Source organism: Lathamus discolor, chromosome 15 (genome assembly GCF_037157495.1).
Source record: "Lathamus discolor isolate bLatDis1 chromosome 15, bLatDis1.hap1, whole genome shotgun sequence".
Lineage (NCBI taxonomy): Eukaryota > Metazoa > Chordata > Aves > Psittaciformes > Psittacidae > Lathamus > Lathamus discolor.
Genome location: NC_088898.1, coordinates 8,115,609 through 8,127,931, shown reverse-complemented (window position 1 = coordinate 8,127,931; position 12,323 = coordinate 8,115,609). Strand labels below are relative to the sequence as shown.

General features: G+C 53.4%; 1 protein-coding gene across 6 annotated transcripts in view; it reads right to left on the bottom strand.

Annotated features, from left to right (window-relative positions):
- The window catches only part of ASTN2 (astrotactin 2), a 340,921-nt gene that overhangs the window by 111,566 nt on the left and 217,032 nt on the right, over positions 1–12,323 (bottom strand). For all 6 annotated transcript variants that reach the window (XM_065695849.1, XM_065695846.1, XM_065695847.1 and 3 more), the window contains 3 exons: positions 6,925–7,049; positions 6,418–6,522; positions 4,818–4,997 (listed from right to left, as the gene is read on the bottom strand). In XM_065695849.1, the coding sequence (XP_065551921.1) occupies positions 4,818–4,997; positions 6,418–6,522; positions 6,925–7,049 (410 nt within the window). The remainder of the gene's footprint in view (positions 1–4,817; positions 4,998–6,417; positions 6,523–6,924; positions 7,050–12,323) is intronic.

The following is a 12,323-nucleotide window of genomic DNA, read 5'->3' as shown; positions in this document are numbered from 1 at the left end:
AATCTGAGGGTTTGAAATACATGGAATGACATAAACTGCAAGCAAGATTGTTACAAAGGCAATAGAGTGATTGTTATAGGATCTCAAGGACAGGGAAATTCTATACGCTTTACTTCTGAGCAAGAAGGTGTAAGGGAAAGCCACTATTTCCTTGTCTTAGTTTTGGCTGGGATAGAGTTAAGTCTCTAGTAGCTGGTGCAGTGCTGTGTTTTGGCTTTAGTCTGAGGGTAATGCTGATAACTCACCCATGTGTAGTCGTTGCTCAGTAGCACTGGCTCTAATCAAGGACTGTTCAGTCTCCTGTGCTCTGCCAGTGAGGAGGGGCCATGAGAAGTGAGAGGAAGCAGAGACAGGACAGCCCATCCAAACTAGCCAGAGGGATGTTCCATACCACAGGACATTGTGCTCGGGATAGAAACTGGGGGAAGTTGGCCAGGAAACACTGATTGCTGCTTAGGATGGGCTGGGTCTCAGTCAGTGGGTGGGGAGCGATGCTATTGTGCATCACTCGTCTGTCTGTCTTGGGTTTTAGTCCTCTCTCTCTTTTCCGTGTTCTGTTATTATTAACTTTATTTCAATTATTAAACTGTTCTTATCTCAACCCACAGGTTTTACCTTTTCCCAATTTCCACTCCCCCGGCCCATCCCACCGGGGAAGGTTTAGGGGGATGAGTGTGGTCCTTAGCCGCGGCTGGGCTCAAACCATGACACTCCTTTAATAGATGCAAAGCTTGCCTTACAGCTTTCTTAATGCACCTGATTGCTTCTAGGAAATGAAAACTACAGGTTCCCCCCAAGGATGAGTTCAATTTTAAACGTGTTATGTCAGTATCAGACCTGAAGGGAAATGAATGTGACCTTGAGAGGACAGAAGGGATCCACAGACCCTGCTCAGAAGAATATAGACAGCTATTTTAGCAGAGCTCAGGGCTGTATCATTAATATGGCTCCTATTTTATGAAGATCTTTTGTCTAAATTGCTGAGTCCACAAGAAAGCATGAAAACTTTAACCTCTGAAAGGTAAATGCAGTCAACAACATATGGTCCAAGAGACAAGAAGGAAGTACTGGGGAGGTGGGTGGGCAGGGCACAGCCTCTCCATGGACTGTTTTGCTCAATGATCTGTTACTGAGAGGGAGCATCTTTCACATCTGCAGCAGCCACTTTCAAAGTTCAGCTCGCTGAGCACACGGCTTGCAGCCAAGGAAACTCTATCTAGAAATCACAGGAAATGCAAGGAAAACATTTCTCTCACTGCAGACCTGAACAACTTACCGGGGTGATGAAACCCTCCGAATCTCCTCCACCCATGCATAGAACATCCCCAGCCCATCAGCATCCCTCCCTGCTCCCCAGCTCGGTTTCTCCAGTGGGAACAAGCAAGCTAGAACCGCTCATGGAGAAATCCCACTGGGGCTGTCAGATTTTGCTCTCAGAGCATCAATTCCCTTTCCCTAACCAAGCCTTCCTCCTCTTCTTCATCCAGCCGGACCAAGGGGCCAAAGAGAAACCAGGTCTCTGATAAACCCTTATCAGCAAATGAAGTGGTCCCTGGCAGGAGGGTTTTCCAGATGGAGGGATTGCTCTTTCCTCCCATACACTTCATGAGTCTCTGTGCTGGGGTGAGCCCCAGCCTCTACCTCCAGTTTCCTCAATGAGCACGGCATTAGGTGGTGTGGAATAACCCAGTTTGGGTCAGCAGCCCTGGCACTGTCCTCTCCCAGCATCTTGCCCACCACATCCTATTCCCTGTGGGGACACAGAGGAAGCCTGAACACTGTGCAAATGCTGCTCAGCAGCAGTAACCAACACACTGGGGTGTTACCGACACTGGTTTAGCCACAAATCCAAAGCACAGCACCACAGGGGCTGTGACAAAGCCAGTTCACTCCATCCCAGCCAGACCCAGCACATTCTTGCACACAACAGGAGGTGGCCGAGGGCATCGCGTTTGCCCCAGCTGCCAAACAAAGATGCTCACACAATTGGTGTGAGCTTAATGAGACACCATCAGTGTTAAATACTGGCTTCGACAGGAGAGAAAACCGATGCAGGCTCCTGTGGCACAGATCAATGGCTGGGTCGATCTCAAGGTCCCTGCTTGGAGGCCACTCTGATGAGTTAAAGCATTGCTTGGCTGCACAGAGCCAGAAGAATCAGCCCCAGAAATGGGCTTTTAATCACTCTGCATGAAGCAAAATCGGGGTTTGGGCTGGCCTGATCACGGGCTAACACTGGGGGATGTTTGTACGAAGAGAGCGCAGTGCTCAGTGTGCTGCAGCCCCTGTGGCTCTCTCATTTGCAGGATTTACTCCTGAAACTCCATAGGAACAAGGGCAGGTGCTCCCTCCCCTGCACACACCTTATCTACCTGCGGGAGGAAGGGGAACACTGTACGCTTCGACACCATCCCCACAGGGCACTGGGTCCGGGCAGCGAGACGACACCAACTTCCTGCTGAAATCCCGATCCCTTTCTCCTCCATTTGGCTCTGCAGACACCGACCCATACCCCAGGCTCCTGTGCCGGCTGCAGGCGCAGCATTCCAGCTGCTCCGGCCTCGGCAGAGAGCCAGAGCTTCACAAGGAGCCCGGCTGCCAGCGCGTGGTCTCCTGTTTGAGCCCGTGTTTTCAATTAGGGCTCGACACCGCGACTGTGGCTTTACCGGCTCCTGAGGCTGCCCCGCGATTGATGAACCTGATTAAAACATTAACATTATTCTGTGTGATGCTGCAGACACGCTGCAATTTTGATCCTCTTTGGTGACTTTCCAATTAGCTCAAAACTCCTCTCTCCCTCCTCCTCTCCTGACCTGCTTTGTTCACTAACAAATTGCAGCTACGCCAGCCTTGGTTGTGTATTTATTAGAGATGATGCATATGTGTGCTCGCTGAGCGGTTCGGGAACGGGCTGGCTAGCAGCGGGGAGCCCGGCAGGCCAGAGCTGTTTCTGAGTGGAGAAGGCATCCAGAACCGTCTAGCTGGAGCTATTTATTCCGACCCTCCTTATGTCACTGGCAAAATGAGTGTAAACCGGTGGAGGAGCTGGGAATAGATGCTGTCTACCCTAAATGGCAAGCTCTTTCTCTTAGCTAACAGGGGGTCTCTCCAGGAAAGAGCACTGGGTTTCCCGTGACACTTCTCTGTCATGGAATCACAGCCTGCTTTGTGCTGAAGGGACCTTAAAGCCCCTCCAGCTCCAACCCCTGCCACGGGCAGGGACACCTTCTGCTAGAGCAGCTTGCTCCAAGCCCCTGTGTCCAACCTGGCCTTGAGCACTGCCAGGGATGGGGCAGCCACAGCTTCTCTGGGCACCCTGTGCCAGCGCCTCCGCACCCTCACAGGGAAGAGCTTCTGCCTAAGAGCTCGTCTCAGTCTCCCCTCTGTTCACAGAACCGATCTCTCATTATATCAGCAAGAGCCCTGGGCATCCTTGATATCCTTCCAAGAGCATTTTCCACCCATCAAAGAGCTAAGTACAACACTGGTCCCCTCTGCAGTACCGACAGCCACGAAGTTCAACCTCACCAAGCCCACCAGCTCCCGGAGCCACAGATGGAGCCATGCACAAAGAACAAGGTCGGAGCCAAATACCCAGATACCGCACGGTCAGAAATTGAATGCTTATGTCCAGGTAATACATGCAAACCCCCTGGGGTACCACGGATGCTTTGGTGGTGGGGAAGGATGCTCCGGATGCCCCCAGCACATGGGGCAGCCCTGCAAGCAGCACAGGGCAGGCACAGCTCCTTGCAGGAGCCAGGGATCCTGCCTCAGCCAGCCACATACCATGGACTAAAAAGGAGAATCGCTGCATCTGCAGTGACAGTGCTGGGACCATGGAGCCACTGCGGGTCTGCTCCACACTGACATGTTTGCCCAGGGATGGCAGGGAGTGCTCCCAAATGCTTCACAGCAGCACTGGTACCTAAACAACACACCTGCATGCTGCTTTCTGCTGCTAAACCAGGGCATTGCTATGGCAAACTTCATTTATCACTATTTAAAACCCAAACAAACGAGTACAGGGTGTTATAAATGCTCTTCCAAGATGAGCTGTGCTGGGAATACAGAGGGAATAAATAAGCAGAAAGCAATGGAGGCAGTGGGTGGGAGCACATCTCCATCCATTGGCTTTCACAAACCAAGGCCACTCTCATGGGCAAGGCGCAAGTGCTTTGATGACCTCTGTCACCATCAGCCCTCACACATAGGAAACACCACAGATGTTTCCAATGGAAAACTGTCAGACCCAGGGAATATCCCCCACTCCCTGGAGGACAGAGATGACTTGGCAAATGGAAAGCTATGGCAATAAGGGAGTTTTTATAAACATAACCTAATTGTATTACTTCGAAGTCCTGAAGTTTATTGCCCTGTTTAATGATGTGTCTCGTTATTTATGGTGTAGCAAAACGAGTCTGCTATTGATTTAATGCACTTCCTTAAAGACTGTCATTGTCACAAGCAATAAAATGAAGCCATCCTGAGACAGCTCAGTTATGTCACATCTCCATCACCCAGCCCTGGGCACCAATGGTGCGGGGGGCACACATGGCGATGTGGGTCACCCAGGAAAGGATGGAGCTGGGGGACAGGAGCAGGCAGGATGGGTTCACCTGGCTCTGGGATGCTGCCCATAGACTTGTGCCATCATCTCCTGCTGCTGAGCACTTAGTTTGGTAAAAGACTCCTGTCTGTGCCCACTAACCAGTGTGGTGATGGTGAATGCACAGGGGAAAGGCGGTGATGGATGGAAAACAGCACAAACTACAACTGGCAATGGTACCCCTGCTCGTCCCCACTGCGCTCCTCACCTTTCTGGTACTGGAGCCAGAGCTGCTGCTGGACCTTCTTGCTGGGGAAGTGGATGGTGCAGCTGAACTCAGAGCCATACAGAGCCTCCGCGATGTAGTGGGAGCCAAACTGCTGGATGAAGGAGAGCAGCTCCTCCCGGCTGCTGTCCTTGTTCAGGATCTTCAGGATGTTGGCGAAGCCTGTGGGGAGGGAGGCAGGGGGTCAGCAGAGATGGAGGGAGACCCAGAGATCCCCTGCTCGAACCATGCAAGTCTCCACGTAGGGGCAAAGCGCAGCTCCTCCTCTCTTGCCTCCATGCTCTACATGATCCCTTGGAGTCCACAACCCATTCTTTACCCTTGGCACTGGCATCTTTCTACTATCCCCCTCCCTAAGTAATTTCTCAGATCCCTTTACAGGATGTGAACATGTGTGTGCACACCCCTTCCTGCCAGCTCCATCCTCTTCTTCAGGCCACCGGCACATCACTGATACTGTCCCAGAGGATGTGCTTGGCCTTTACCAGGTGTTCTCCTGGTGTAAGGATGGATTTATTACAGGTTGCACCGCATCTCTGGAGGAAGCATCCTGTACAACCAATAACTGCTTCTAGGAAAGCTGGAGACAGTCCAGGGGGACACAGGCTGATGGCACTTGGTACACCATGGGCGTGTGAGGGTCAGGGGACTCCACAACACCTATGCACACAGTGGGGATGGATGGCACGGGACAAGAACAGGGACCCTCGCTGTTCTATAGAGATATCATTGAGGCCACCACGCAGCACCTGGGCATCATTTAGAGCTGGCTGATATCATTGGCTTGGTTCAGTGGTGGAACTGAAAACGCATTGCAAGAGAACACATCATTACAGGCACCAAAATGAGGTTATGGGGCTGGCTGGTTGCTTGGGTTATTGAAAGAGGAGGTGGGTTTAATAAAGCAACAAGAAGAATTCATTCGGAGCTGAACCCAAAGATGTTTTTCAGCTCCAAGCAGGTGATTTTGTTCTGTCTGCACCAGATCCCTTTTTTCTTTCTCCATTTCAAACCAGGCTGATATTTTAAATACATATACATGAAAAAACCTCTGTTTTGAAAGGAAAAGGCAAAACATTCCAGGTCGCAACAAAACGCTCCAGCGTTTCCCAACAGAACGTGTAGCTCTGAACACGCGGCACTGAAATGTTTTGACGTTTGCAGGATCCTCCCACCCACCCCCTGCTTCATCTGCGGCTCCCTGCTTCGTATGACCCACATTTAGAAGCGCTTTGGGGCCTTCTGAAACCACGTGCTTTCAAGAACTCATTGTTTTCTGTACATACGCATATACAGAGCCACCCCGTCATGAATCCTTACTGCAGTGATTTAGCTCGATCCTGGCTCTGACCCCATGGACTGAGCTCTCTGCCTCAGTTTCCCCCATGTATAAAGGAGGAAAGTCTCTCTGCCCACCCCTGTGGTATGAGTTACTGCACAAGCAGAGCCAATGCTTGGCATGACTGTGCCTTGGCCAGAAGACCACCACCCACCCGCCCATGCATCACAGAATCACAGAATCACAGAATCACAGAATCACAGAATCACAGAATCACATCTTGCTGATGCTACCAACCCTCACCTGCAGAGAGGGTGATGGAGCTGAGCTTCACCCTGTAGAGGTTGCTCCTGACCCGCCAGTGCTGCACCATGGGGTAGCCCATTGCTTCGTCGTACTTGATGTCCCCTGCAAAGGAAAGAGCTGATGCTCAGCCCTTGCTGCTGCAAGAGATGCTTAATACTGACATTGACGAGCTGCTTTTGCTACATGATACAGGGGCATGAAATGGGATAGGGGCAAGTGTGGTGACCTCCTTTGGTGGCCATGCCATGGTGTCCCCGGGCTGCTGGCAGGCCCAGTATTGCAGTGGATGTGCTTACCTGCATCTCGCAGGGATGGAGATGCTGCCCTGCCATGCCAGGGCAGACCCACACAGCCCCTACACTACATCTGCCCCAGGCACACAGGAGGGATGCCATGAAGGACCCTGAGACTGGGTGTTCGGATGCCCCTTGGGGACCACACTGGGATACAGGCTGGGAAAAGGGGCTCTTGCTCCTGTGCTCACCCCATTGGGGCAGCTCGTACCGGTGAGAAGCTGGAGGTCGGGAAGCGGCTCGGAGAGGACCCCGCGGCACTGCTCCTCCACGGGCAGCGGGATCACCATGAGGCCATCGGCCAGCTGCGGAAAGTCCTTGATGAAGTTGTTCTCCCTGCAGAGAGAAGAAGACAACTGCAAAGCAACGATGCAGGCCATGGCCGGGCAGGGGGGCCGAGCCGCCCAACGGCACAGGGATGGGTGGCTCAGGAGGAAGAACATCTCCGAGCAGGAGACCTGACAGGGGATGGGGTTGGCAGCCTCTGGCTGTAAAGCTCTCCACGATGATGCTTAATAAGCTCCCCAAGGACCATGGCTCCATCAGCTCTCTGCAACAAGAGACTGCTCTGAGCCTGGGGACCCAGCCATTGGTTTTGGCTCAGGTTTGAAAGTGAGAGGAGGCAGACAGCAGTGAGGAGGCTGTGACACCCCGAACCTGCCCCTTCCCACCACCAGCAGCATCTTCCCGGTACACAACCATGAGCAAGCCCCACTGCAGCTTCCCATCCCCTCCATGGCTCTGCCCCCAGATGACTTACTCTGTAAAAGGAGAAAAAGCTTCATTTATAGACAGACACCAAAAAAACCCAGCAAGCCCAGCATGTGCAGCTCACGCTGTGATTTCCCCACACACGCAGGCTCTTTTCTAACCTTGGCAGGTAGAACATTGTATAATAGGCCCCTAATGAATTGTTTCTAGAACAACGATAGCGGGGCAATGATTTGAACCGGTGAACAGACAGGTCTCTGGGAGACGAGCCTCCCCCCCGCAAGCGAAATGCCTCGCGCCTGCGCAAAGGGAACGAGAGGGGGGAGCTTGGATATTGATCTTAGAGCCAAAATATAGGCCAGGAGGCTCCGTGTCCTCTGGGAGCGGAGACAAAAGGGCAGCGGAGCAGGAAAAAGGGAGGTTCCTGTGAAATCAGGTCAGTGCCAGGCGCTGGGGAAGGCTCAGCCCCAGCTGCATTGTTAGGAACAGATTTTCCTCTAAGCAGCTCCTGGTTTCATTCCCCTTCCCTGGCTTTATCCCCCAAAGCGCATCCATGGAGGGGGATGCTCCAGCATCATCTCACATGTGGGGACACCTCGGCCACCACTGCAGTGCGATGCTGAGTTGGTGGAGCGCTTCCCCGGAGCCCTACTGCTGCTCCAGGGTCAGGATACGGCCCATTCATCCCACACCAGTGGTGAGCAGGAGGCTGTAGCCCCACACAACCAGCCTGGGGATGCTCCAGCACTGAGGTGGGTGAGGAGCACTGGGATGAGGAGCTGCAGGTGGGGACATATAAGTGGGATGCATCAGGCAGCAGCACCCTCATCTGAAAGCCACCAGCATCCAACTGCATCTCAGGAGCTTCACTTTAGGTATTGCCAAAGCGGTCTATTTATCTGAGGGGAAAAGCCCCTCGCTCACACACATGCTCACACATGCCCCGTTGATCATGCCGGGTGCTGGAGCAGTGCTTTGCTGTTCTGAGCCTCTTGCTGTCTTTACAATGCAAATGGAGAGCTGCAATCGCGGCAGAGCCAGGAGCTGTGGGTGCTGGGATGAGGGGCTGCAAAGCGAGGCGAGTCAGTAGGGAGCATGGGAAGGAGCCTCCGTGTCCCTGCTGCTCTGCCTCAGCAGAAAAGGGAGGAAAGCATCAGTGCTACCAACACCTGAAGAAGCAGACACCAGAAGACTCAGTTAACCCAGAGCCCTGAATGCAAGCACAGGACAGAGAAGATGCCAAGAAGCAGCATCTCCTTCTACCCCCATACAAACCCACCTGGACCATCTCACGAACACCCACCCATGCCACGAGCCCACAGAGCAGCTGTCCCTGTGCCTGAGCTGGGCTCACAGACTCACAGCCTGCTTTGTGTTGGAAAGGAGCTTAAAGCTCATCCAGCCCCAACCCCTGCCACAGGCAGGGACCCCTTCCACTGGAGCAGCTTGCTCCAAGCCCCTGTGTCCAACCTGGCCTTGAGCACTGCCAGGGATGGGGCAGCCACAGCTTCTCTGGGCACCCTGTGCCAGCGCCTCAGCACCCTCACAGGGAAGAGCTTTGTCCTAACACCTAATCTACGGGGTGACAGGACAGACCCCAGGGGCTGGTGGGTCCATACATGAGCAGCGGAGGAGGAAGAAGCAGGAGATGCGCACCAATACAAGGGGAACACGCACACAGGAGCTGCTGTTCAGAGCTGACACCTCTATGAACAGGTATTTATCAGAACGCCACACTCTGCAGTGCCAAATGCTGCAATCCCATTTCCTTTAACTGCTCCACGCTCAAAATGACAGGGAAAAACAAGGGGCAAGTGCAAGTCAAGGTGTGAGCACACACATGCTCCTGTCCTGCAGTGATAGAAGAAGGCTTCAGGAGCGCGTCAATGATGCATTTTGCTACCAAACTCTTCCTGCATCCTCTTCCCACCTCCACCCCCCTGCTCCCCATCACCCCAGGGATGAACTGAATCCATGCTGGAGGAAGCACCCATGGGGTGCAGAGCCCCATCAGCCGGCTCCACACCAGCACCCACTGCACGTGTGGGTGCAGAGGGCAAAAGGGGGGGCAGGCGTCGGGACCCCCCGCATCCGGCGGCTCCAGGGCCGTGCGCTGCGGGCCCGCAGCCGGCAGAGGGCTGCAGCTCCTCTTCCTCTGCTCCTCGTTAACAGCCCTGCGGCTCCGGCGCTGCTCGCCATGGAGGCACAGAACGGTTCCTACCAGGCTTTGTGCTCTCTGGCAGCGCTGATCAAAGCCATCAGGCTCTGCGTGAGGGCCAGGGACACAGACGAGGAGAGGGATGTGACAGCATCCCTGTGCATGTGCTGGCTGAGCCACTGGCACTTCTGAATGGGTGCAGGGCGCACAACTGCGGGTCTGTGCCGTTTCCAAGAAGCACAGTGATGCTTTCGGGACCTCATGGTTCCTACTGGTTTATTCCAATGGGATCAGGAGAGATCCAGGCAAACCTGCCTGATCCCAGCCCCTGTTGGTCCCACAGCATCCTCCTCTGTCTCTTGTTCTGCCCCCGTGCATCTCCCCATCACTCACAGAGCAGATGCTCGGTACTGGCAGGAGCAGTGAGTACACTGCTCTCATCCAGCACAACGCACGCATCAGCTGGCAGCACTCTCCTGGTGGGGATCTCATCATCTCTCAGGGCACTGTGCAGATACTGAGTCATTATACAAGGAAATGCTCTTTCGCCCTAGCAGCACCAGTCCCGAGTAGCATCCAATGCAGAGTACATCCCTGCCTCGGGAGGGAGCTGACTTCCAGACAAACAAGCCTTGATGCTGGGAAAGGTCAAATGGCCAAAGGCTTTTATAAAGGCAGGGTTTGCTGAGGAGGAAAGCAGTCACCTGGATTAAACCGAGCTCAAAACCCTGGCTTTGGTGGACACTTCCTGTGACCTTGGCTGAGTCTATAATGGACCCACTGGGTTACACAGCAAACAGCAGCTCCCTCGGTCTTGGGATGCTGCTGGGATAAAGGCAACCAGCGGCTGCTCAGGTACCAGGAGGAGGGCTCAGGCAGCAAGATCCCGCTGTGCTTGTGTTCTCCTGTCTTAGATACACAAAGTAGAGATGCTTTGGGGGAATCTGACCTTAAATAATACACCCAAGGTCATGCGATACAGCCGTGGTGCGGTGCAGAGCAGGGCTGCACTGCTGAGCTCTGCAGGGCTGGTATCAGCTCACGCAGCTGACAGGAAGCATCCAAAATTTGATGAGCATCCCACAGCATCCCTGAGCAAAAGGGAGTCTGGGGGAGCAGGAGAGCCCAATGCAGGCACTGGGAACAGCCGGAGTGCTGTGGTCCTCCTGAATGGGGCCACAGCCACAGGGTCCTGGTCTATGGAATGATTCTGCTGAGCCCTGGGGCACCTCGTCCCATGGCAAAGGAGCTCTAAGCCAGGGCCAAGCTTGCAGTGGGAACAGTAGTGAAACATCAGCTGGTGACTCACATTCAGGGGTGGACTCTGCCCACTGACCCTTTTAGAGACCTCCTTGCTCCTGTGCAACTCCTACTGCAAACCCAAGCATCAATTGGGATGGGGCTTCTGCCTCCTTCCACTGCTGGCCATGGATGCACGCCTTGAATCACAGCAACTGGGCAAATATATTCATGAAGGGGTAAAACCATAATAGTAATAGAAAATGACCCCACGAGTGATTAGCTTATGCCTTGGAGCGTGAGATTTAATTACCCTTATCTGAGCCAGCACAGCTACAAACGTTAATCACATTATCATCCAGAGTGTTTGTGTTCAGCAAAGTGACTATGGGAGGACGGTGCTTTCTGGTATGCAAGTCTGGAAGGACACCTTCTCTAGCAAGCATCATTTATTAATCTCCCTTATTTCTGGCCCTCAATGGCTTGGGGAGAAATGATGGATTTGAGGTTGTTTAGTGCCAGGTTTTGACCTAACTTCCCCTCTGAGAAGCTTTCCTACTGGGGTGGCTGGAAGCTCACAAGAGCCCAGCCTGCATCTGACATGGGACATGCAGAAATAGCCTCCTTTTAGCTTATCATCACCAAAAGAAAGTTAATCTGAAGCCACTGGAAGACAGAAAAGAGGATGTCCTGTTTCCACAGCCACTTTGGAGAAGGTAAGCATGCCGTAAATCTGCCCCCACGTGTCTCTGTGACCTCAGGCACGGGTGAATTATAAAGGCTTAATGCAAACCCTCTGAAGCACCAGTTACTTATTCCAAATTTACTGGTCATTAATTTTAGCAAGGCCCCACGCTTGTGTAACGAAGCAGGGTGTAAAAGGAGAGACCAATCTCGCTGGAGCTCCCTCCAGCTCCCTAGCTTTTGGCTCTAACCACTGTTTGCAATGGGGACAGAAGAGAGCATCAATCCAAATCCCTACGGTGCGGCCACCATCGCCATCCCCATCCCTCCATCAGCGCCTGTGCTGCGGATAAGACCAGCGCTGCCCATCCCTCCCCACCCTGTCCCCAGCGGGTATCTCCACTTCAGTGCCAGCACTAAACAGCCTGACAATATGCAATAGCTGCCTTACCCATAGGTACAGGAGAATTAGCATTTAAATTGAGGTGTTCCTGAGGTAAATTGATGCCAGCACAGGGGCCGCAGTGCCTGTGGGCAAGCACGATGCTGGTGTGATGTCCCCATGTGCATGGGACTCAGCACCATCCCCTCCACACATCCTCAAACCGAGCCCCAGAACCCTCTGTGGAGCTTGGAGTGACCCCAGCTGTGGCACAAAGATGGTGACAGCCAGCAAATGACATCTGGATATGGGATTTCGCGACCTGAGACAGCCGGACAGAAGGATGCGGGCAGTGGGAACAGCGATGCTCCAAGGAGCCAGCAGAAGCAGGGAAGGGGATTCCTTACTGGTGAGTAGTTTCTGCACTGTAAAACAG